Source organism: Pipistrellus hanaki (assembly GCF_964339955.1).
Source record: "Pipistrellus hanaki genome assembly, chromosome: 3".
Taxonomy (NCBI): Eukaryota; Metazoa; Chordata; class Mammalia; order Chiroptera; family Vespertilionidae; genus Pipistrellus; species Pipistrellus hanaki.
Window position 1 is genome coordinate 170,108,347 of NC_140505.1, and position 21,587 is coordinate 170,129,933.

The window sequence follows — 21,587 nt, forward strand, 5'->3', positions numbered from 1 at the left end:
TCATTTTAAGTGATCCTCCTCCCCCCACCTTGATACCCCAATTCCTTTTTTTTTTTTTTACCCCTAGAAATGAGCGTAAAAAGAAAAAGCTACTCCATGGAGTACAAGAAAGGAATCGTGGAAGACTCTTGGGGCCAAAATCTTACTGCTTTCTGCAAAGAGAAGATGTGGAGTATCTGATTGGTCCAAAAATGGCGAGCAGAGTATGGTAACCTCACTGAACAAGTGGACAAGGGAAATGCTGAAAAGCACAAGTGTGAATCAGGTTGGCAACCATTATTTTCCGACCTGGAAGACCTGATCTGTGAATGGGTTGTTGACAGGAGAGCAAAGGCTTTGATTGTGAATGGGGCTCAGATTCAAGAATTTGCCCTTGCAATGGCACCACAGTTTGACATAGCCCCCGAAGACTTCAAAGCACCACAACACTGGCTGGATAATTTCCTTCAGCAAAGTGAACTGTCTTTAAGAAGATATACAGCGTTGTTTAGGTTGGAAGATACTCAAGTTATTAAGCAAGCACTTGCATTCAAGTCCTTTACTGATGATGCTGACTTCTCTAAATACAATCTATCCAACATGATTGCTATGGATGAATCTGCAGTGTTTATGGGCCAATCATCTCAGACAACAATTGAACAGCGGGTTGCCTCCTTAGTGTACATTCCCTCCACTGCTTGTGAAAGTGCACGTGTTTCCTGTGTTTTGACAATTCATCTGGATGGCACTAAAATCCCACCTTTAATCATTTCTAAGGGCAAGAAGGAAAAGATTGAACGTGTTTTGGGTGTTTTTATTCTTGAAACTGAAAAAGCCTAAACCACACAAGCAGTTTTAAGGAAGTGGGTTCATTTAATGCTGCCGCTTGTTATGTGAGGGAGCCAAAGAGGTCTGCTAGTCTGGAATGCAGCCAGCACTCACCGAGCTAAAGACATGAAGACATTTCTTCACAAAAGAAAAATAGATCTGATAATGATTCCCACAGGAATGACAGCCTATCTCCAGACTCTTGATATTGCGATAAGCAAGCCATTCAAAGACAATTTGCGCATGGAAATTAATGACTACATTGAAAATAGAATGGAGAGAAATCAGTGTGGAAACTTTGTGAAACCTAAACTACAAGAAGTTGTGACTTGGGTGAAGAATTCATGGGAGAAAATCACTGACAGTTTCATTGCAAATGCACTGCGAGCAGGCTACCTTGACAAGAAGTATTCATTTAAAGACAATGCTATTGCTAAACATGAGAGATTTGGACCACTGATTCTGAAAGAAATGGAGTCACAAGAAATTCACCAGGAAATTCAGGAATTGGATTGTTATGATGATGTTCCAGAAGATGATGACATGATTGTCATTGAATAAATGAGTAAATTCTTGATACTGTAGGATCAGAGTTTGTCTGGTTTGTGTTGACAACTACCATATTACCGTACCATATAAAGTTAATAAATTTCCTTTATTTTCATTTAACAATAAATGTGTACCGTATTCTTCTTCATGGAAAAATAAGACATCCCTTGAAAATAAGACCTAGTGCATCTTTGGGAGCAAAAATTAATATAAGACACTGTCTTATTTTCGGGGAAACAGGGTATCAATGGGAGGAATTGACCACCAGGCCAATTGGCCGTAAGGATCAGCTGTGTTTATGATAGGACAACTGTACTGAAGACACCCTATGAGGCAATATTTGCTTCAGTGGGGCTTTGGTGCTCACTAAGTATGCCCCTTGAGTTTGTCACTTACAGATCTGAGTAGTAGTAATCTGGATGGTCTAAGGCTGACCCCTGGGTACACTGGCTCTTGGATCTCCAAGGAGGTGCTAATTTAGCCTTTGCCTGAGGCCACAAAGGGGAGCTACAGAGAGAACTGCAGATTCCTCTTCTTTGCTTGGGTTTTGGAGGTGCCCACATGATGTCCAGCTATGAAGCAGTGCAAGCTGCTGTGGGGCCTTGGGCCTTCTTTTGGATGTTCTGGATCTCTCTGACTCAGCTGCAGTTTGACAGGTAAGTTTAAATTTCAAAGGACCAGGCCATTAATATGCAAAAGCCTCTGCTCACAGCTTGGATGGGATGGAGTCTCAGGGCAGAACAAACAGCAATGGCTTTCCATCTGCCCTGCCTTAAGAGGCCTCCAGGATTCATGTCCCATGGTAATCACTGAAAGCACCTCTGAGAGAAAGCCACCCTTGAGTTCTTCCCACTTCCAGACAGTGCAGTTTCTCCCTGTATGAGTCTGGGTCCCCAGAGTTTCTCCCAGAACTGGAGTTCAGAGCAGTTGGGAGCTTGTGTCTCCCTCCAGCTTGGAAAAGCCAACTGCGTCCTCAGTAGCCAGCCCTTTCCATGCGCATGCCTCTGTACCTCTGCCTTCTGCACCTCCTCTGAGTCTCAGTGTGCTTTTCTCTTTCCTTCAAGTTGTAGAATTTCCACTCAGCCAGTCTTCCTGTGGTTCTGGATGATGTCTGTTTTATCTTTTATTTTATTTATTTTAATGTATTTTATTGATTTCTTTTACAGAGAGGAAGTGAGAGGGATAGAGACTTAGAAACATGCATGAGAGAGAAACATCAATCAGCTGCCTCTTGCACACCCACTACTGGGGATGTGCCTGCAACCAAGGTACATGCTCTTGCCCAGAATCGAATCTGGAACCATTCAGTCCACAGGCTGAAGCTCTATCCACTGAGCCAAACCGGTTTTGGCTGTTTTGTCTTTTAGTTGTAGTTTTGAAGTTGTTGTGCAAGGTGGCAAGTTCATGTGTTTACCTATGCCACCATCTTGGTTTCTCTCTTGTCATTTTTTCAAAAAGGTTCTCTACCCTTTGCTTTGATCCTTCTCCTTATGGTACCCATATGATCTGGATGTTTCATGTTGCCCCAAAGCTCTCTAAAACTATCCTCCTGCTTTTTAAAGTCTTTTCTAATTGCTGCTCTTATTTGGTGTGTTGTTGTTTTTTTCTATCTTGTCTTCAAATTGCTGATTTGTCCTCCTCTTCTACTACTCTGCTGTTAATTCCTTCCATGGTATTCTTTATTTTTGTGATATCATTCTTCACTTCTGATTTATTCTTATTCATTATTTCTTCTTTTTTTCATACTTATGAAGTTCTCCTAAGTTCCCAATAGTTTACATTAAGTTGCTTACCATTTTCACTAAAATGTTTGAGCATCCTTATAACCATTACTTTGAACTGTATATCTGAAAATTTTCTTCCCTCTATTTCATTTAGTTCCTTTTCTGGCAATTCCTCCTTTTCTTTAATTGGGGAGTTGTTTCTTTCCCACCTCATTTTAATGGGCCGGTCTTGCAGAGTGCAGGGTTAGGTATGCCTGGTCCTGGCAGCAGATCAGTGAATCCATGGAGTGTCAGGTATTGGTGGGGTCTGGTCTTCCATGGATATCCATGTCAGGTCTGCATGCTTCCAAGGACAGTCCCAGACGTGCCAGGTTCTTGGTGGTGGTGATGGCCTGCATGTTCCCAACAATAGGGCCAGTTGCCAGGTGTGCCAGGCTAGGCACACTGGGTTGCAATGGCAGGTCCATGCATCAAGAGCATCAGATCACATGGAGCCAGGCATGCCATGTCAAGGCAGTGCGGCCAGTTGTCTGGGTCTGTGTAGCAGATCCATACGAATGTGTATACAGGTGTACCGTTTCCTCAAGAGCCACTCTTAAGTATCCATTTGAGTACGAACTACAATAAGCCCAAATCACTGACCTTTGCCTCCAAGCTGGGCTGACCTTGCAAAATCCCTGAGAGATGAGCATGTTCCCTCTTTTCAACCTTTGCCAGGATTGATGATTTCCCTGACTACTCCAGGAACCCAACAATGTCTGATAAGGCCAGTGATTAGCATGTTTTCCCCTTAGTAAGCAGGGAGCAATCACTCCAGTTAGGTTCACTTGCAAATTAGAGATGACATAGGAAATATTCAGTGAACTTCAAGTGTAGTAACAGAAATGATTCAATCTCTGAAGTCTTTGACAGGATACAGTTGATCTTTGAAGAACACAGATTTGAACTGGGTAGATCCTGTGATATGAATATTTTTTTGAGTCAATACAACCTTCCCTTCCCATCAATAGTTTTGTAGCTACAGCTTTCACATCTACCATTTTTGTTTCTAATATATTAGTTTAAAACAGTGATTTTTCAACTGGTTATGCGGCAAGAATTTTTAAAACATGCCAATACCTGACTGTTTAGCCAGGGACACTGACCTCTTTTTTTGTTTTGTTTTGTTTTGTTTTGTTTTGTTTTGTTTTGTTTTGTTTTACTTGCTTTGTATGTTGTCAGCTGTTCCTCCTCTCTGAGCCTAAGATGACCCTAGTAGACTTCAAGTTTATGCCTAACACCTCCATACTGGTAGAATTAAAAGAAGTCCACAGAAGCTTTTTATTTTTGATGTAGTTCCATTTGTTTATTTTCTCTTTAGTTTCCATTGCCCTAGAAGCTGTATCAGTGAAGATATTGCTTTGGCATATGTCTGAGATGTTGTTACCTGTGGATTCCTCTAGTACTTTTATGGTTTCCCATCTTACTTTTAAGTCCTTTATCCATTTTGAGTTTATTTTGTGTATGTTGTAAGTTGGTGGTCTAGCTTTTTGTGTGTGGTTTCTTTGTTTTGTTTTGTTTTGCATGTATCTGTCCAATTTTCCCAACACTATTTCATAGCAGCACAAGTTACAGTGGCTAAGATTTGGGAACAGTCTAAGGGCCCATCAGCAGATGAGTAGATTGAAAAAACTGTAGCAGGTCTACACAATGGAATACAATGTTGCAGTATAGAAGAAGAAGAAGAAGGAGAAGAAGAAGAAGAAGAAGAAGAAGAAGAAGAAGAAGAAGAAGAAGAAGAAGAAGAAGAAGAAGAAGAAGAAGAAGAAGAAGAAGAAGAAGAATTCTTATCATTTGCAACAGTATGGATGGACCTGTGGAGCATTATGCTAAGCAAAATAAGCCAGTCAGAGAAAGATAAATATCACATGATCTCACTCATTTGTGGAATATAATGAACAATATAAACTGATTAACAAAAACAGAGACAGAGAAGCATCAATCAAACTGTCAAACTTCAGAGGGAAGGCAGGGGAGGGTGCTGGTAAGGAGAATTGATCAATCAAAGGACTTGTGTGCATGCATATAATCTTAAACAATGGACACAGACACCAGAGGGGTGAGGGCATGAGTGTGTATGTGGGGGGAGCAATAGAGGGATAAGGACACATATGTAACACTTTAATCAATAAAGAAAAAGAAGGATGAGGACTTATGGTTATTCACAGCTTTTCTCCCATGTGGCAACACACTTGGAAGAAGTGTTTTTCTCCCTTCAGACTTTGTCTCTCTTCTCCTCTCTAAAGGTGCGAACCTCAAGCCTCCAATGTCAGGGGCACTGACCTCTTTTCCCTTACATTGTCAAGTAAGAAAATGACAACAGCCAATACAATAACAGCCACCTGGTGGGAATGAATCAAATTATACTTATTCTTTTTATCAAAATGGAGGGAAATACAATATTGCTTTCGGTGTGGTGCAGAACTTTAATAATTAGTTTATGTATGCTATAAGATTTTTAAAAAAAAAGATTGAAAATTGCTGGTCTAAAACAAAGTGCGGAAATTTGAAATATTTGATTCAAAAACAGTATATGAGGTAATATTTTCCCTTCAATTTTTGTAAATGTATAGTGAAGCTTCCTCAATTTCCTTTGGTTGTTTTATGTCCTGTATTAAAGAAAATATGAATATATTTTTTTAAAAAAAACTTTTTTCTTTTTTTGTTTATTTGGAGGGGGGGTATGCCCATTATATTTTATTTTTTTACTTTTTAGAATATATCTTTATTGATTAAAATAATACAGGTGTACCCTTCCCTCTTCCCTTGCCCCCACCCTTTGACTTCTTTTCTGCTAACAGCTTTTAATGGTTGGCTCCAACCCTCACCCTTTTAATGATTTCCCTTTTTGGGCTGACTCCACCTCCATTATGCAGCCCTCTGTGTTTTTGTGGAAGCGAGATGAATTTTTGAATCCTTAGTGGTCTTCCTCTTTCAGAGAACGTTTCTAGGGAATAATACAAGAAGATTTAGAACTCATAAGGCTGGAATGGACAAACTCAGAATGGTGACACTTGAAAGCTCTGCATCTCCTGGTAAAGCTTCTTGTTTATTCTACTTTTTTCTTTCTCTCATGGAATATAACATTATTCTAATATTCAATTGGTCTGATTTAATAGTGATTGGTATAAGGAATTAGAAAAAAGGCATAAGCTCAAAATGCACCACTTGTTTCCCAAGAATCCTAAAATTTTTTAAATATATATATATATATTATTGATTATTTTACAAAAAGGAAGGGGGAGGGATAGAAGGTTATAAATATCAATGAGAGAGAACATTCATCAGCTGCCTCCTGCACAAACCCTACTGGGGATATGCCCACAATCAAGGTACATGCCCTTGGACAGAATTGAACCTGGGACCCTTCAGTCTGCAGGCCAATGCTCCATCCAATGAGCCAATCCAGTTAGGGCAGATCCTAAATTTAAGACATGTAATAGGATTCCATTTGTCATCAGTTTTGAAAAATTACTGAGGCAAAATTAAGTAAAGTACTGAAATTAATTGAACTGCACCAAGTATGATGACAATAATTGTTAGAGAAAATAGATCATGTAAGAATGGATATTAATTGAAAGTTGATTACCCTGAAGAAATGTAGAATAGCACCCTTAGTATTGAAATCTAGTTCATGATTTAAATGGATGTGTTAAACTCACTTAAAATTTTTACTTTATAATTTTTTTTATTAAAGCATAACGTGTCAGGTGAAAGCACAAATCCTACTTACAAAGCACAGTGACATACCACTAAGTATGGTTAGGACAACATTTTTACTTTTAAATTAGTTTTAGGTTAATGTAGAAAAAAGAAATCAAAGTGCTGACAGCTTTAAAGAGCATTTTATGCTACATCTGGAGATAAGACCCAGGATTTTGGTTTTTCTGATAACAACATTGTTACTTGATTCCATCCATGTATTGTTCGCCTACTATTTAGCAGGCACCATGCCGGGTACCAGTGACAATATGGTGTACCTGATAGAAATAGTCTATGTCCTCATGGAACTTACCGTCTAACAATGTGGGTCAGGTAGGCTTGGAGAGGGAAACATTAGTTGAATAGTGCTCTGTGCCTTCAGGGAGCATTGCCCACTTCTAAATTTCATTAATGCCTCTCACGTTTTCCAGGTTTTAAGGCTGCTCTTGCTATATGCTTCCAACCCCAATTTTCCCCCAGGTTGCCTATAAACATGAACATTTTCCAAGCAATTTGACTAAGACTATAGGATCCTGGGTATGATTTTTTTTTTTTTTTTTTTTTTTTTTTTTGCCTGTCTTGCCATTTAGAATGAATGGTTTTCTGTCTCTGTGTGACCTTCTTTGTTTATCTCAAAGCTCTGAAGCCATCTGCCTTGTCCAAAGTCTCTCTGAGGGAAGACTATACTTGTGCCCTTTTTCTTTTTTTCTCAGACTTTAGAAGATGTTTTATCCACTTGACTCCTTTCATGATTGCTGTGGTTTCAGTTCTTAGTGCCTGTTTGATCACTGGTTCTCTTGGTGAGTACTTTGTCAAATCAACTTGCCCCCTAAGCCCACTCTGAAAATAATAATAATAATAATAATAATAATAATAATAATAATAATAATTCAAAAGCAAAAAATTCCTTGATGACCTCATGGTTTCAAAGGATCAGCTATTATATGCACAAAATAAGAACCTAACAAAAAAAATCAAAAAATTATAACACAGTTCCCCCCATTGAAGAAAATAAACTCTCACAGTGGAAAAAAAAAATACATTTTACTTAAAGATCTGAAATAATGTCTAGCTAAAAAATAGGGAACAATACAGAGGAGACACCTCAGATTTATTGGACTAAAAACATGTTGGAACACTTAAATAAATTCAAATGCCAAAACTTCTTTAAAACTGTATTGATGGAGGCAAAATGTATACACCACGGGTTACTGTGATAGCTAAGATAATCATGAGGAGGTAGCTGCAACACTTGGAAAGATTGTAAGGAAGAGGGGATTAATTTTATAATAGAAGATAATACAAAAATATCTCCCTCTCAACTTCCATTTAAATAAATACATTTCTGTCAGATTTCAACCAGTATTTTTTAAATGTATAGTATTTTACATATATATGAAATAGGTGTAAAATTCCTTATAACTGGTCTTTTCATCCTCACCATCAGCCTTCTTTCTCTTGATCTTGGGATGTTGGAGAAACTTGTGTAGCTCATCCCTTTAAAATTTTGCACTATCTTACTTGAACAGAATACTCTCCATGAAGATTATATAAATTGACATTGTAAAGAATATCACCCATAAAAGAAAGATATTACATCTTACTGTGTTAGTTAGCTTTACTTATTTATGCCATTGTTCAATTTGTAGCCTGTGGTACCAATATTTGTGTTTGAATTCCTGTGAAATTGCATTTTCCTATTGTACCATGGATAGATAGGTCCAAGAATGTTTTTCAGACATGGATTTGGAAAATAAATAGGTAGTCTACAGCATAATACTTTTGACTTGCTCTTTGGATCTTGACCAATTGCTGCCTTTATCCATTGTTGCAGGAGGAGCAGATAAGGAGCTGAGACTGGCTGGGGGTGAAAACAAGTGCTCTGGGAGAGTGGAGGTGAAAGTCCAGGAGGAGTGGGGAACCGTGTGTAATAATGGCTGGGACATGAATGAGGTCTCTGTGATTTGTAATCAGTTAGGATGTCCAACTTTCATCAAAACCACTGTGTGGACTAATTCCAGTGGGGGCTCTGGACGCATTTGGATGGATCATGTTTCTTGTCGAGGGAATGAATTGGCTATCTGGAACTGCAAACATGATGGATGGGGAAAACATAGTAACTGCATTCATGAACAGGATGCTGGAGTAACCTGCTCAGGTAAGACATGTATAAGGCAAACTCTGGACATGAAATGCTTTGTGGGGAGCAGAAATAGGTAGATGGTTTAAAAACAAAAAGAAGCTTTTTTTTTTGTAAGCAATCAAATCCACGTATAAAATTACTGAATCCATTTCTAAAAGACCAGACAAACACATGACAATGCCCATAGTAAAAAATAAATCAAAAGAGATTCTGAATACTTCTATCAATGAGAAAGTGACTGGCTTCAAGTTTATATTCATAATCCTACTATAACCTCCTATTTCTACATTTTAAAAAAATTATATCTGTCGAAACCAGTTTGGCTCATTGGACAGAGCATCAGCCCGAGGACTGAAGGGTCCCAGATTGGATTCTGGTCAAAGGCATGTACCTTGGTTGCGGGCACATCCCCAATAGGGGGTGTGCAAGAGGCAGCTGATCAATGGTTCCCTCTCATTGATGTTTCTAACTCTATCCCTCTCTCTTTCTCTGTAAAAAATCAATAGAATATATGTTTTTTAAAGGGAAATGATGGACATATGCTTCTTTTTAAAAAAATCATATCTTAGGTAATTCCTTGTCCCCCTTTTCAGTGGCATGATGCTTTCATACATTGACCAAGAAATTATTACCTTTTTGTCAGTAACTGGTAATCAACTTACTGAAATCAATCAATAAATATTCTTAGCACTAATCCTTCATAGAGGAAGAATTTATCAAAAAGTATAACTGTTTCCCCCAGTATACAGTGTTATTATGAGATGGTCTTCATTTATAAAACATGTAAGAAGTTTTTTCTCAGTTGACCTTACAATAACTCAGAAAATTATTTGTCAGACCTTCCTGCTGACAAGTCCTAAGGTCAAGTTTATGACCCAGTGTCACATTCCTGGGCTTCTCATCCCTCCTTGCTCACTTTATGCAGCCCTCGCAGCTCCCAGCCTCTTTCTTACAGACCATCTCCTCTATAGGGCTGATTTTAGAAAGAAGAAATTTCCCTTCACCCAGGCAATGTGGGGTAATGGGAACAACACAGGCAGGCTAGTATGTAGAAAAAAGCTGGGCTAAATTCCACCTCAGCCCCTCATGAATACTATTATTTTCAGCAAGTTATTAAATCTTTCTGAACTTCAGTTCCTGAGGACTCAATGGTAGAATACATTAAAAATTATTGATAGAGTATGGTATATAATAAGTGTTGAAAACCAAAAGTTAGCACCCAGCCAGTGTGGCTCCCATGAACAAAGGGTCAACCCATGAACAAAGAGGTCACTGGTTTGAGTCCCAGTCAGGGCACATGCCAGGTTTGATCCCCAGTAGGGGGATGCGGGAGGCAGCTCATTGATATTTCTATCTCTCTATTCCTTCTCTCTTCCTCTCTCTCTCTCTCTCTTTCTCTCTCTCTCTCTCTCTCTCTCTCTCTCTCTCTCTCTCTCTCTCATCAATAAAAATATTTTTGAAAATTAAAGTATTTAAATCAGTTCTTCATCACTCAGTGCTTCTCATTACCTTGTTAACTGAGCCCTCTTTTCTTTCTCCCTCCTCCCCTTCTCCCCATTTCTCTTCCATCACTTCCTCTTCCCTCCTCTCCTCTTCCTCCTCCTCCTTGTCTTTCTTGTTAATCATATTCAGCAAAAACCAATAGTACCATGTACATCAAACATCTACAACAAAGTTAAAAGTCATAATAAATCTTGACAAACTCTCATCATAATTATTGCTGTCTCTAAAGTTGACTTTTTAACCTAAGAAACAGCAGGTAGTGCTTTTAACTCTTGTTTTCTTTTTCTTTTTCTTTTTTTATGCCTCAGGATGGAATTACTTCAACTCCTTTTTACAATTATACACATCTAATGCTCCAATAGGAATGCATAGCCACTCCATTTACTAGTTTCAGAATCTGCATTTCTACGATTCTACACCTTGATTAATGCTCTATCCTCATTAATCAATTCATTATTATCACATGCACAGGGTAAATATAGCATACCAGTAAGGAGAATGGACTCTGGTGCCACACCGCTTTTTCCCTCCCACATCCTAGGTGTTTGATTCTATGCCAATTATTTAACTTTAGTTTGCTTATCTGTAAAGTAGGGGTGGTGGTAATAGCACATGATGATTAAAGTTGTGAAGACTAAAGAAGAGAACATAGCTGATACACTTGGAACTGCATATGCATATTTTGATTGTGAGCTATGATTAGTTGTTCATAATTTAAAAATCTTGTTAAGTGTAGATCTTTGCCTGGAGTTTAGAGCTTTTAAAATTGAATTGCTTTTTTTCAAAAGTGGTTCCTAAACATTTTGTTCAAAAACATAGTTTTTGTCCTTCATGTTTCCAAAATTTCATCTCAAATTTTCTTTTCTTGGGTATTTTGTCCTCATAGACAATCTAATGGAAAGGAGATTGTTCTTAATAGAGAAAATTTTCTTAATAAAAGAACTGTTCTTCCCCCTAAAAGTGGTATCAGAAGCTTTAGGGATGAAAAACAAAAACAAACAAACAAACAAACAAAAACACTTTTGGTTTAAACAGGAAATTGGTAAGAAATGAATTGTTTTAATTGATTTCCCCCTCAATCCTATATAATAACAGTCTAATATGCAAATTGTCTCCTTGACTGGGTGTTCAACCAGGGGGCAGGGCCAGCTGGCCAACCTTGGGAAGGGAGGCCCCAACCAGCAGCTGGCAGCCACTAGGGACCCTCATTGTGCACGAATTTCCTGCACTGGGCCTCTAATGTTTAATAATTTGGCATACATCAGCGTGTTCTTGAAAATAACTACACATTTTATTTTTTTGCATTTCCCTGTTTTCTAATTTCAAGTTCAATTAAAGCTTATTATTCATGCTCTGAATTGTTTATAATAACTAAATATTAAAATAAAGATTTTAAATGTTCAACAAATTACCAGTTAATCATTTTAACTATTTTGTTATAAGACCAATTTTATTTTTTTCTAGTTTTTTGAAAAATAAATACTTTGAGACTCAATTTTATCTATTTCTACATAAAAGAATATTTACTCTGTTCTAGTAAAAGAATGAAACAAAATAAAACAGAAAATAAATTTAATCTATAAAACATTTTTCTTGGCAAGTAGATAAAGATAAAAGTCCTCATTTTTAGTTGTTTTTAAAATATTAAATATTCAAATATGTGAAGATGAGCAGCATTCAAAATGAGGCACTATTCTAAAGAAAGCATGGAATCCCAAGTGTCCTGAGGAACCTAATTTCCTAAAATTACTTCTGAATGAATATCACTTTGAACTCTGGTCTTTTCTTCATTCTAGACGGGTCCGATTTGGAGTTGCGGCTGGTGAATGGAGGACACAGATGTGCAGGAAGAATAGAGGTCAAATTCCAAGGACAGTGGGGAACAGTGTGTATTGACAACTTCAACACAGATCAGGTTTCTGTGGTTTGTAAACAACTTGAATGTGGAAGTGCTGTCGGTTTCTTTGATTCAGCTAATTTTGGAAAAGGTTCTGGACCAATCTGGTTGGATGATCTTATGTGCCATGGAAATGAGTCAGCTCTCTGGCACTGCAAGCACCAAAAATGGGGAACCCATAATTGTCTGCATAGTAAAGATGCTGGAGTGATTTGCTTCGGTAAGGACTGTTCTGGGTTTGTTCTGTTCTCAAAAGAGGACAAAAAAGGGAGTGGGGGGGGGCGGGGTGTGACATGGGTAAGAATCTTAAAATCTGAACTTTTACTGCATTTTGCTTTATTTTTACCTAAATTCATATTCTTATTCTAATACTTGTGAAGTTTTTACAGTAACTGAAATTAAGATAGATTAGGAGAGAGGATAAATAGTGAAATTGAGATTCGAGTAATGAGGATTGAAGGGGTTGTTTAAGCAATAGTTCAAACAAACAAAACAAAAAAAGCAAGAAAGATAAAGCAGAATTAACTAGCAAATTTTGCTTTCTGAATGAGTTTAAAATCAAGTCAGCATCTCAATCCTTCTATCATTCTCTAACTTCAAAAGTCCCCTCTTTAGCCACACTAACCTATTATTTCCCAAACTATTATTTTAATTTTACAGAATCAAGTGATTAAACAAAATGGTTGATTTCCTATTAAAATCTCATTTATGCTATTACTCTGGTATGAATAGGATGAGCAGGTACTGTGTCTGTCTACAGACTTCCATGTTCCATACTTGATCAGGGGAGGGAGCAATGGATTTTTATATGCAGGGATGACATTCTCCCCTTTTCACTTGAGTCCTAAGTTTGAAGAAGATCTTCTATGCCATGAACCCCAAGGAGAATTTAGGAAAATACAGTTAGAGTAAAAATATCTCTGTATTTATCAGCTATTTGAGGGTGAGAGGGGTAGGGGATGAAGAAAAGTCATTTCAAACTTATTTTTAAGGAATAAAACACTGACTCAGAAAACTGGAAATTTCAGGAAGTACATGAATGGCTTCAAGCACTTAAGCAATGCAATCAGGGTTCTGACTCTTTTTATTTCTTGAATTGGCGTGTTTTTTTTTTTCTTGTTGAACAGCAGACCTTCTATAGTCTGAGCCACAAAGAATGGGATTTCTACATAAACTATGAATTTTGTTAGTTGAAGAAAATGAAAGGGATTGGGGATGGGGAACAAACACTATCTTTACCTCCCATTTTCTTTTACCTATCAAAATGTCCCCAATCAGCACATTTTCCCTCAATGTTTTATACATGCTGAGGAGTCATAGGAAACAGTGTTGTAGCAACAAAAACTAAAGCTGCCGGAGGAAAAAGAACTCAACATATTTATTATAGAATATTACTCAGAATCCAGTTATGTTCTTTGAGGAATATTGTTTGGGAGAAGGTGAAAACAATAAAGGTTAAGTTCCTTTTCTCTTTGCTTTGCTTTACTTTTACACTAAGGAACTGGTCACAAAAAAGGACCAGGCAGATATTAACTGGACAGGTAATGTAACCAGAGGCAAAAGTGAGTGTTGAGTGTTGAGTGTTGAGGCAAACTAGAGTGTGTGGGTACCATCTAAACCAGTGGTTCCCAACCTCTTTTGGCCATGCCCCACCTAAGCATCTCTAAAATCCTGATGCCTCTCCCCACCCCACTCTGTCCCATTTTATACAATTCTTATTATTCAAAAAGTGAACTCCTATTGACATGGAGGAAGCCTAAAGGGACATTAATTTGGTCTAAACAAGATTTCAAATAACATGGCATTCATGATAGAGGAAAGCAAAGGAACGAAAGGACAGGTGAAGTACAAAGGAAGGAATTGTTAAAAATATTATAATAATATGAAGTGATATGAAAAAATAGTAAACAAAGTTTCAAAACATATAACAGAGAACTGAAATGCATAAATAGGTCACAATATAAATTTATATACCATATATGAGGCCCCTAGATCCATAATAAATACAAAGAACTCACTGCTAATAACTCATTTTCAAATTGCCCCCCTGAGGGATGTGTGCCCCATGTTGGGAACCACTGATCTAAACACATGCAAATGCATATTTATTTTTAAAATAATAAAAATAAAAATAAAACAACCAAACACTTTCCACAAAAACTCTGGTGGTCAAAAAGCATAAAACTAGGTAAAATTTAGCTCCTGGAACTCCTGTTATGGAGTTATAGTGCATGTTCTCTATACTCAAAAGTCCTGTCTTCTTACCCTATCCACTCCATCTGTCTTAATAATTTTTTGTTTTCTTTTTCTTAACACTTACTTTATGTGCATTCATGTGTTATTTTATTTATTTTTAAAACAAAATTTATATTCAATATTATTTCGTATTAGTTTCAGGTCATCTTTAGGAATGTTTAATCAAAGTATATCATTGTTTTCTTTATCTCTATTTAAATATTCTCTTTTCCCGAACTGATTTCAGATGCAGTTATTTACAGTCCTGTTAATATTTTGTTTCTTTTTTAAATTTATTTTTCAATTACAGACACACAATACTATGTTAGTTTCAGGTGTACATTGTAGTGGTTAGACATTTAAAGAACATATGAAGTACCCATCTGCCACTCTACATAGTTATTACAATATTATTGACTTTATTCCTTATGTTGTATTATGCATTCCTATGACTGTTTTTATAACTTCTGATGTGTACTTCTTAGTCCTTTTTAGCTTTTTCAACTATCCCCCAAACTCATCCTGACAATTATCAATTTGTTCTCTATATCTATGAGCTTGTTTCTGTTTTATGGTTTTTTTGGTTTTTTTAGATACCACATATAAGTGAAATAATATGATATTTGTCTTTCTATTTCTGACTTATTTAATTTAAATATATCTTTAAGACCACCCATGTTGTTGCAAATGGTAAGATTTCCTTCGTTTTTATTGCTGAGTCATATTCCACTGTACATATGTACAACATCTTCTTTATGTAGTCATCTAATCAATGGATACCAGTTTCTTCCACACCTTCGCTACTGACAATAATGTTGCAATGAACATAGGGGTGCATATATCTTTTCAAATTAATATTTTGTGTTTTTTTGGTAAGTAGCCAGAAGTGAAATCGCTGTGTCATATGGTAGTTAATTTTTAGTGGTTGTACAATCCCACCAACAATGTACCAGAGTTCCCTTCTCCCCACATCCTGTCCAACATTGGTTTGTGTATTAGCCATTCTGACAATTATGAGGTGATATCTCATTTTGGCTTTGATTTACATTTCCAGAAGGAATAATGATTTGAGCATCTTTTCAATTTGGATGTTTCTTTTGTTAGCTTCACATGTTTGTATGTGCTTTCAGTTTTCTTCTTGTAATTGATTTCTAGTTTCATACCCTAGTGGTTGGAGAAGATACTTTATATGACTTCAATATTCTTAAATTTATTGAGACTTGTTTTGTAACCTAACATGATCTATTCTGAATAATGTTCCATGTGCACTTGAAGAGAATATATATTCTGCTGCTTTGGGAGGAAGTGTACTAAAAGTATCAACTAAGTCCATCTTTTTTAATATGTCATATAAGGCTTTTGTTTTTGTTGTTGATTTTCTGTCTGGAAGATCTATCTATTGATGTCAGAGCGGTGTTAAACCCTCTACTAATATTGTAGTAGTGTAGATCCCTCCCTTTAGGTCTGCCAATATTTGCTTTGCATATTTAGGTGCTCCTACATTGGATGCAGAGATATTTACAGAAGATATTATCCTCTTGTTGGATTGATTCCATTAAAATTTTGAAATGCCCTTCGTTGTTGCCATAGCCTTTGTTTTAAAGTCTATTTAGTCTGATATAAGTATTGCTATCCCTGTGTTTTGTTCTGTTTTTATTCATTTCCATTTGCATGAAATATCTTTTTCCATCACTTCACTTTCAGTGTATGTGTGTGTCTTTCAATCTAAAGTTGGCCTCTTATAGACAACACATGAATGGGTCTTGTTTTCTTATTTACTCAACCCCACTCTATGACTTTTAGACTGTACACATTTAAAATAATTATATATAAGTATGTAATTATTGACATTATATTAATGGTTTTCAGATTGTTTTTATAGTTCTCAGTTTCTTGTTCTCTTGTTCGCCTCTCTTCATGTTGATGACTTTCTGTAGTGTTATGTTTGGATTCCTTTCTCTTTATTTTTTTGTACATTTCTCATAGATTTTGGGGGTTTTATTTGCCATTTGCTTCACATATATTAAGCAATGTTTATACCAGTCTGTTTTTAGTTAATGGTTACTTAAGTTCAAACACATTCTAAAATCACTACCATTTTTATTCACCCCTCCATGTTTTTGTTTTTGTCATTATTTTTTGCTCCTTTAATGTCTGTGTGTGTTTGAGTGTTACCCTTTTTGTTTTTGTTATTGTAAAAACAGTGGGTGTGTTACTTCTAGACCCTTTTGGTTGAGACTCATATGTATGCCAAGGTCATCTTCCACTTGTGTCTCTCTGGGAAACTCTTGGTAGAACCGACAAAGTGATCTGTTCCTTTCTTACCACTTGTGTTGAGAAATAGGTTCTTAGAAGAAACTATAAGTTCTTAGAAGAAACTATACTGCAAATTGAAACCAGCTGTCACTTGTGCCAAGCCTGTGTCCCCTTAGTTGAGGCTACATTACAGGCCCAGACTGGGTACCACTTATGCCAGGCTTGGGCTGCCTGACGGGAGTTACAATGCAAGTTGAGACCAGTCACCACTAAGTGGCTTGGGGCCACTTAGAAAAATGAGGCAAGCTGCTGCTTGTTTGGGGTTTTAAAAATTGAGGGAAAGTCTGCAGTTGGAGCCAAGGCAGGCCACTTGTATGGAGGAGCCACAAAAGAGGCTCAGCCCAGAGGAGTGAGTTGAGTGCAGCAAGGTCTCAGGGAACCATCAGGGCACAGAATGGTGTTAGCCAGATTAATGGAGAGCACAGATTTGGTGCCCACCTACATCTGGCTGGTAGGGTGGGAAGAGAGGTCAACAAATGAATGTCCATTCCCAGACAGAGTTGCCTCAAACCCTGTCACTCCAGCTCTCACCCTAAAGGTAGTTGGTTCAGTTTCTCCCCATATGTCCCTGGAACTTTCCGAGATGCATCCCCTGTCCTGGAGCTTGGAGTTAGTGAGATTGTGTGTGACTGAGATTGTGTACAAGTGAGTCTGTCCACTGGCCCTATCTGACCTGCAGTGCCTCTGTCTCTAGCAGCTCATTATCTTTCTTGGACACAATACCCACTGGTTTTCACAGCCAAATGTTAGGAGGACTCTTCTTCCCAGCATTGATGGGGAGCATAGAGTGGGGCTGGGACCCTTTGTTCCTCAGCGTACCTCTGTAGCCAAAATACCCACTGGATTCTTACTTGCTATACTGTGAATGTGCTACCTTCCCATCCCCTATCTCCACTCCTCTTACCAGTCTTCCTGGGCTTCTTCTTTATATCCTTAAGTATAGGACTTCTGTTCAACTAGTCTTCAGGAATTTCTCAATGATGGTTGTTCTCTAATGTAGTTGTAATTTTTATGTGGAAGTGAACACTGAGTTTACCTACTCCATCAAAAGTCTCTTACTGTTTTTTTTATCACTGACTTGTTTTGTGTCCTTCTTACAGATGGAGCAGATCTGGGCCTGAGAGTGGTTGATGGAGTCTCTAAATGTTCAGGAAGATTAGAAGTGAAATTCCAAGGAGAATGGGGGACAGTGTGTAATGATGGCTGGGATAGGGATGAAGCCGCTGTGGCATGTAAGCAGCTTGAATGCCCAACTGCCATCACTGGAATTGGTCGAGTTAATGCCAGTGAGGGAACTGGACCCATTTGGCTCGACAGTGTTGCCTGCCAAGGACATGAATCTGCTATTTGGCAGTGCAGACACAGAGAATTGGGAAAGAGTATCTGCAATCATCAGAAAGATGCTGGTGTCATATGTTCTGGTAAGTTAAAACAAAACAGAAACAGAGAAGGAAGGACCTGTATTCTTTAGGAGTAAGAATAGGTTTGAGAGCCAAAACCAGTTTGGCTCAGTGGATAGAGCATCAGTCTGCAGACTGAAGGGTCCCAGGTTCGATTCCAGTCAAGGCCCAGTGGGGGGTGTACAGGAGACAGCTGGTCAATATTTCTAACTCTCTATCCTTCTCCCTTCTTCGCTGTAAAAAAACAATAAAGTACATATTTTTTAAAAGAGAATAGGTTTGAGAGATAGAAATATCTAAAATTTTCTTTGTTGGTAATTCTTTTACACTTGTGATAAATTTTTAATATTTTCTTTTGTTGACTAGTTTGAAGGGCTGTCTGGTGCAATTTTGCATAGTAATTATTCTGATTGCTATTGAGTTCTAAATCTACCTGGAGTTCTGGAGAATAAAATAACATAAATATTAAATATTTTTAAAATATCTGTCTTCTTCATATTTTTCTGCCATTGACAGTTTTTATTAACCTTTGAAATTATCATCCTGTTTCTAACCAAACTTATGATATATGCTGGCTGTGAGAAAACCCTAAGATGGTAAGCCTTAATTTTGAGTGCTTCAGTATCTGGAAAGGAGCAAGATTTTTTTTAAATCCTTTGGGAGTTAACTTGCACATATACTTATAACCTAAATTTATGTTTCTTTTGCAGATGGATCAGATCTGAAACTGAGACTTACAGGAGGAGGCAGCCGCTGTGCTGGGACAGTGGAAGTGGAAATTCAGAAACTAGTAGTACGAGTGTATGACAGCACCTGGTTGAGGAAAGGAGTTAATGTGATTTGCAGACAGTTGGGATGTGGATCTGCACTCAAAGTATCCTATCAAAGTTATTCCAAAATTAAGCCAACAAATTGGTGGCTGGTTTTAAAGCAATGTATAGGAAATGAAACTTCTATTTGGGATTGCGAGAAATGGCAGTTGGGTGGACTTGCCCTTTTTTATTATAAAGAAGCCAAAGTTACCTGCTCAGGTAAGACTTTTTTTTTTTTTTTTTTTTTTTTTTAATCCTCATTCTGATGATATTTTTTTCATTGAGAGAGAGTGGAAGGGAGGGAGGAGGAGAAAGAAACATTGATGTGAGGCACATTGATTGGATGCCTCCTGCAAGTGTCCTGACTGGAGCCGGGAAGCAAACCCATGACCCTTTGGTTTACAGGCCAGTGTTCTAACCACTGACCACCCCGGCCAGAGCTGCTCAGATAACACTTTCAATCAGTATTTTAAGGAGTTTGATTTGAGGTAGGAAAAATGTGGTTTAGTAGAGAGAAAACTTTATGCAGATGAACAAAAGCTTGAAAATCCATGCTATGCACAAGCATCTTTAGGGTGGGGCATCAGGTATGATTGATAGAGTAATTGATATTAAGGCTTTTAAGGAAACATCATACAGTATTTTAAAGTATGCTATCTTATTAGTGTTTATCAGATTTCCTTAATTTTAACAGATAGATGATGTTGGGGAGCCTAGCAAAGCTCCCTGTGCTGCAATTTCCTCAAAAGAAAAATGGTGGTAGCAAAACACCCACTGCACAGGAATTACACATCAAATAATGGATAAATGGTTATGATAATTAGTAGTAGTGTTAGTATTATCTGTCTTCACTGATAGACTGAACTCTGTGATTTTAAAACCACCCAAATTCCTGAAAACATCACAGGTGCTTAATAATATTTGTAGAAATGATAAATTATTGTATAAATAGTAAAGAAGTGTTAAATTACCTTAAAGACAAAAAAGTGAAAATAACTGAAACTGGTGTGGTTCAGTGGATAGAGCACCGACCTGCGGACTGAAGGGTCCGGGTTTGATTCCAGTCAAGGGTATGTACCTTGGTTCGGGGCACAATTGATCTTGTGGGTTTGCAAGAGGCAGCTGATCAATGTTTCTCTCTCATCGATGTTTCTAACTCTCTATCCCTCTCTCTTCCTCTCTGTAAAAAAATCAATGAAATATATTTTTTTAAAGTGAAAATATTGAAATGTAATTAATATATTTGTGATTGTGTCATAGAATTTTTCGAAAGAGGACTTAGGAAGCTATTGCAAATGACTATCTGATATATGTAGACAAGTTAATTAAAGCAATAACTAAAATTATGCAGAAGAAATATGCCATAAAACTGACAGAGATTGGTGACTTTCCACATGTGCAGTGTAGCATGAGAGTCAAGGTTCTAGGCTTTGGAATATACTACATAACTTCATATCCCAGTCTTCACTAACTCGCTGTATAAACTTAGGAAATTACTACAATTCTCTATGTTTCATTTTTCTTATCTGTCAAATTGGAATGATACTAATAATTTCTTCTAAGACAATTATAAGGATAAAAATGTTTGTTACATACTTAGTAAGATACCATATATAACAGGTGCTCACTTAGTATTCACTACTATCATTATTATTGCATTTATGGTGGATAAAGAAATGGTTCAATATCAGGTGATTCTAATTTGGTCTAGACATCATTATTTGGGAAAAGAACACAGTGTTCTTATCAATAGATTACTCGTTCAATCTTGAACATACAAAGTTACAGATGTCCAAGTAGGTATCTTTATGAATATAAATTTAAAGAGAAAAGTAAAAATGAAAGCATTTATTGGCAGTTAAGAGAAGATGTCCATTGATAAGATGGGAAAGTTGAGGCTAGGACCTTCAGTCAAGGAACTCATGAAAGATTCAGGCAGGAAGGAGGAGGAAGAAGTGTCTTGTGTATCAAGTGCAATATAGCGAAGGGAAAGGGGGATCTGATGTTCATTTTAAAAACAGGAAGCATATTGAAAAACTTTCCAAAACCATTTGAAAAGTTTGGGGCAGACCCCACATGGCAGTAGGTGGAGGATTGATTACAGGGTTAAAAGATAGAATGACGCCGAAGCCAGTTTGGCTCAGTGGTGGAGCATCGGTCTGCAGACTGAAAGGTCCCTGGTTCGATTCCGGTCAAGGGCATGTACATTGGTTGCGGGCACATCCCCGGTAGGGGGTGTGCAAGAGGCAGCTGGTCGTTGTTTCTCTCTCATCGACGTTTCTAGCTCTCTATCTCTCTCCCTTCCTCTCTGTAAAAAATCAATAAAATATTTTTTTTTAAAAAAGATAGAGTGACTACACATTATATGTGGTCTCCAATATTATGAACAATGTAAGGAAAATACAGAAAAGTTGGCTTCAGAAGGCAAAATTTCAGAGTTCTCTCAAATGAATTGGTGTA

General features: G+C 37.3%; 1 protein-coding gene across 1 annotated transcript in view; it reads left to right on the forward strand.

Annotated features, from left to right (window-relative positions):
* The first annotated feature begins 6,011 nt into the window (after positions 1 to 6,011).
* The window catches only part of LOC311619501 (scavenger receptor cysteine-rich type 1 protein M130-like), a 30,589-nt gene continuing 15,013 nt past the window's right edge, over positions 6,012 to 21,587 (forward strand). Inside the window, exons 1-6 of the mRNA XM_084877958.1 lie at positions 6,012 to 6,154; positions 7,535 to 7,621; positions 8,656 to 8,979; positions 12,264 to 12,584; positions 18,016 to 18,336; positions 19,026 to 19,346. Coding sequence (XP_084734084.1) covers positions 6,109 to 6,154; positions 7,535 to 7,621; positions 8,656 to 8,979; positions 12,264 to 12,584; positions 18,016 to 18,336; positions 19,026 to 19,346 — 1,420 coding nt within the window. The 5' untranslated portion in view covers positions 6,012 to 6,108. The remainder of the gene's footprint in view (positions 6,155 to 7,534; positions 7,622 to 8,655; positions 8,980 to 12,263; positions 12,585 to 18,015; positions 18,337 to 19,025; positions 19,347 to 21,587) is intronic.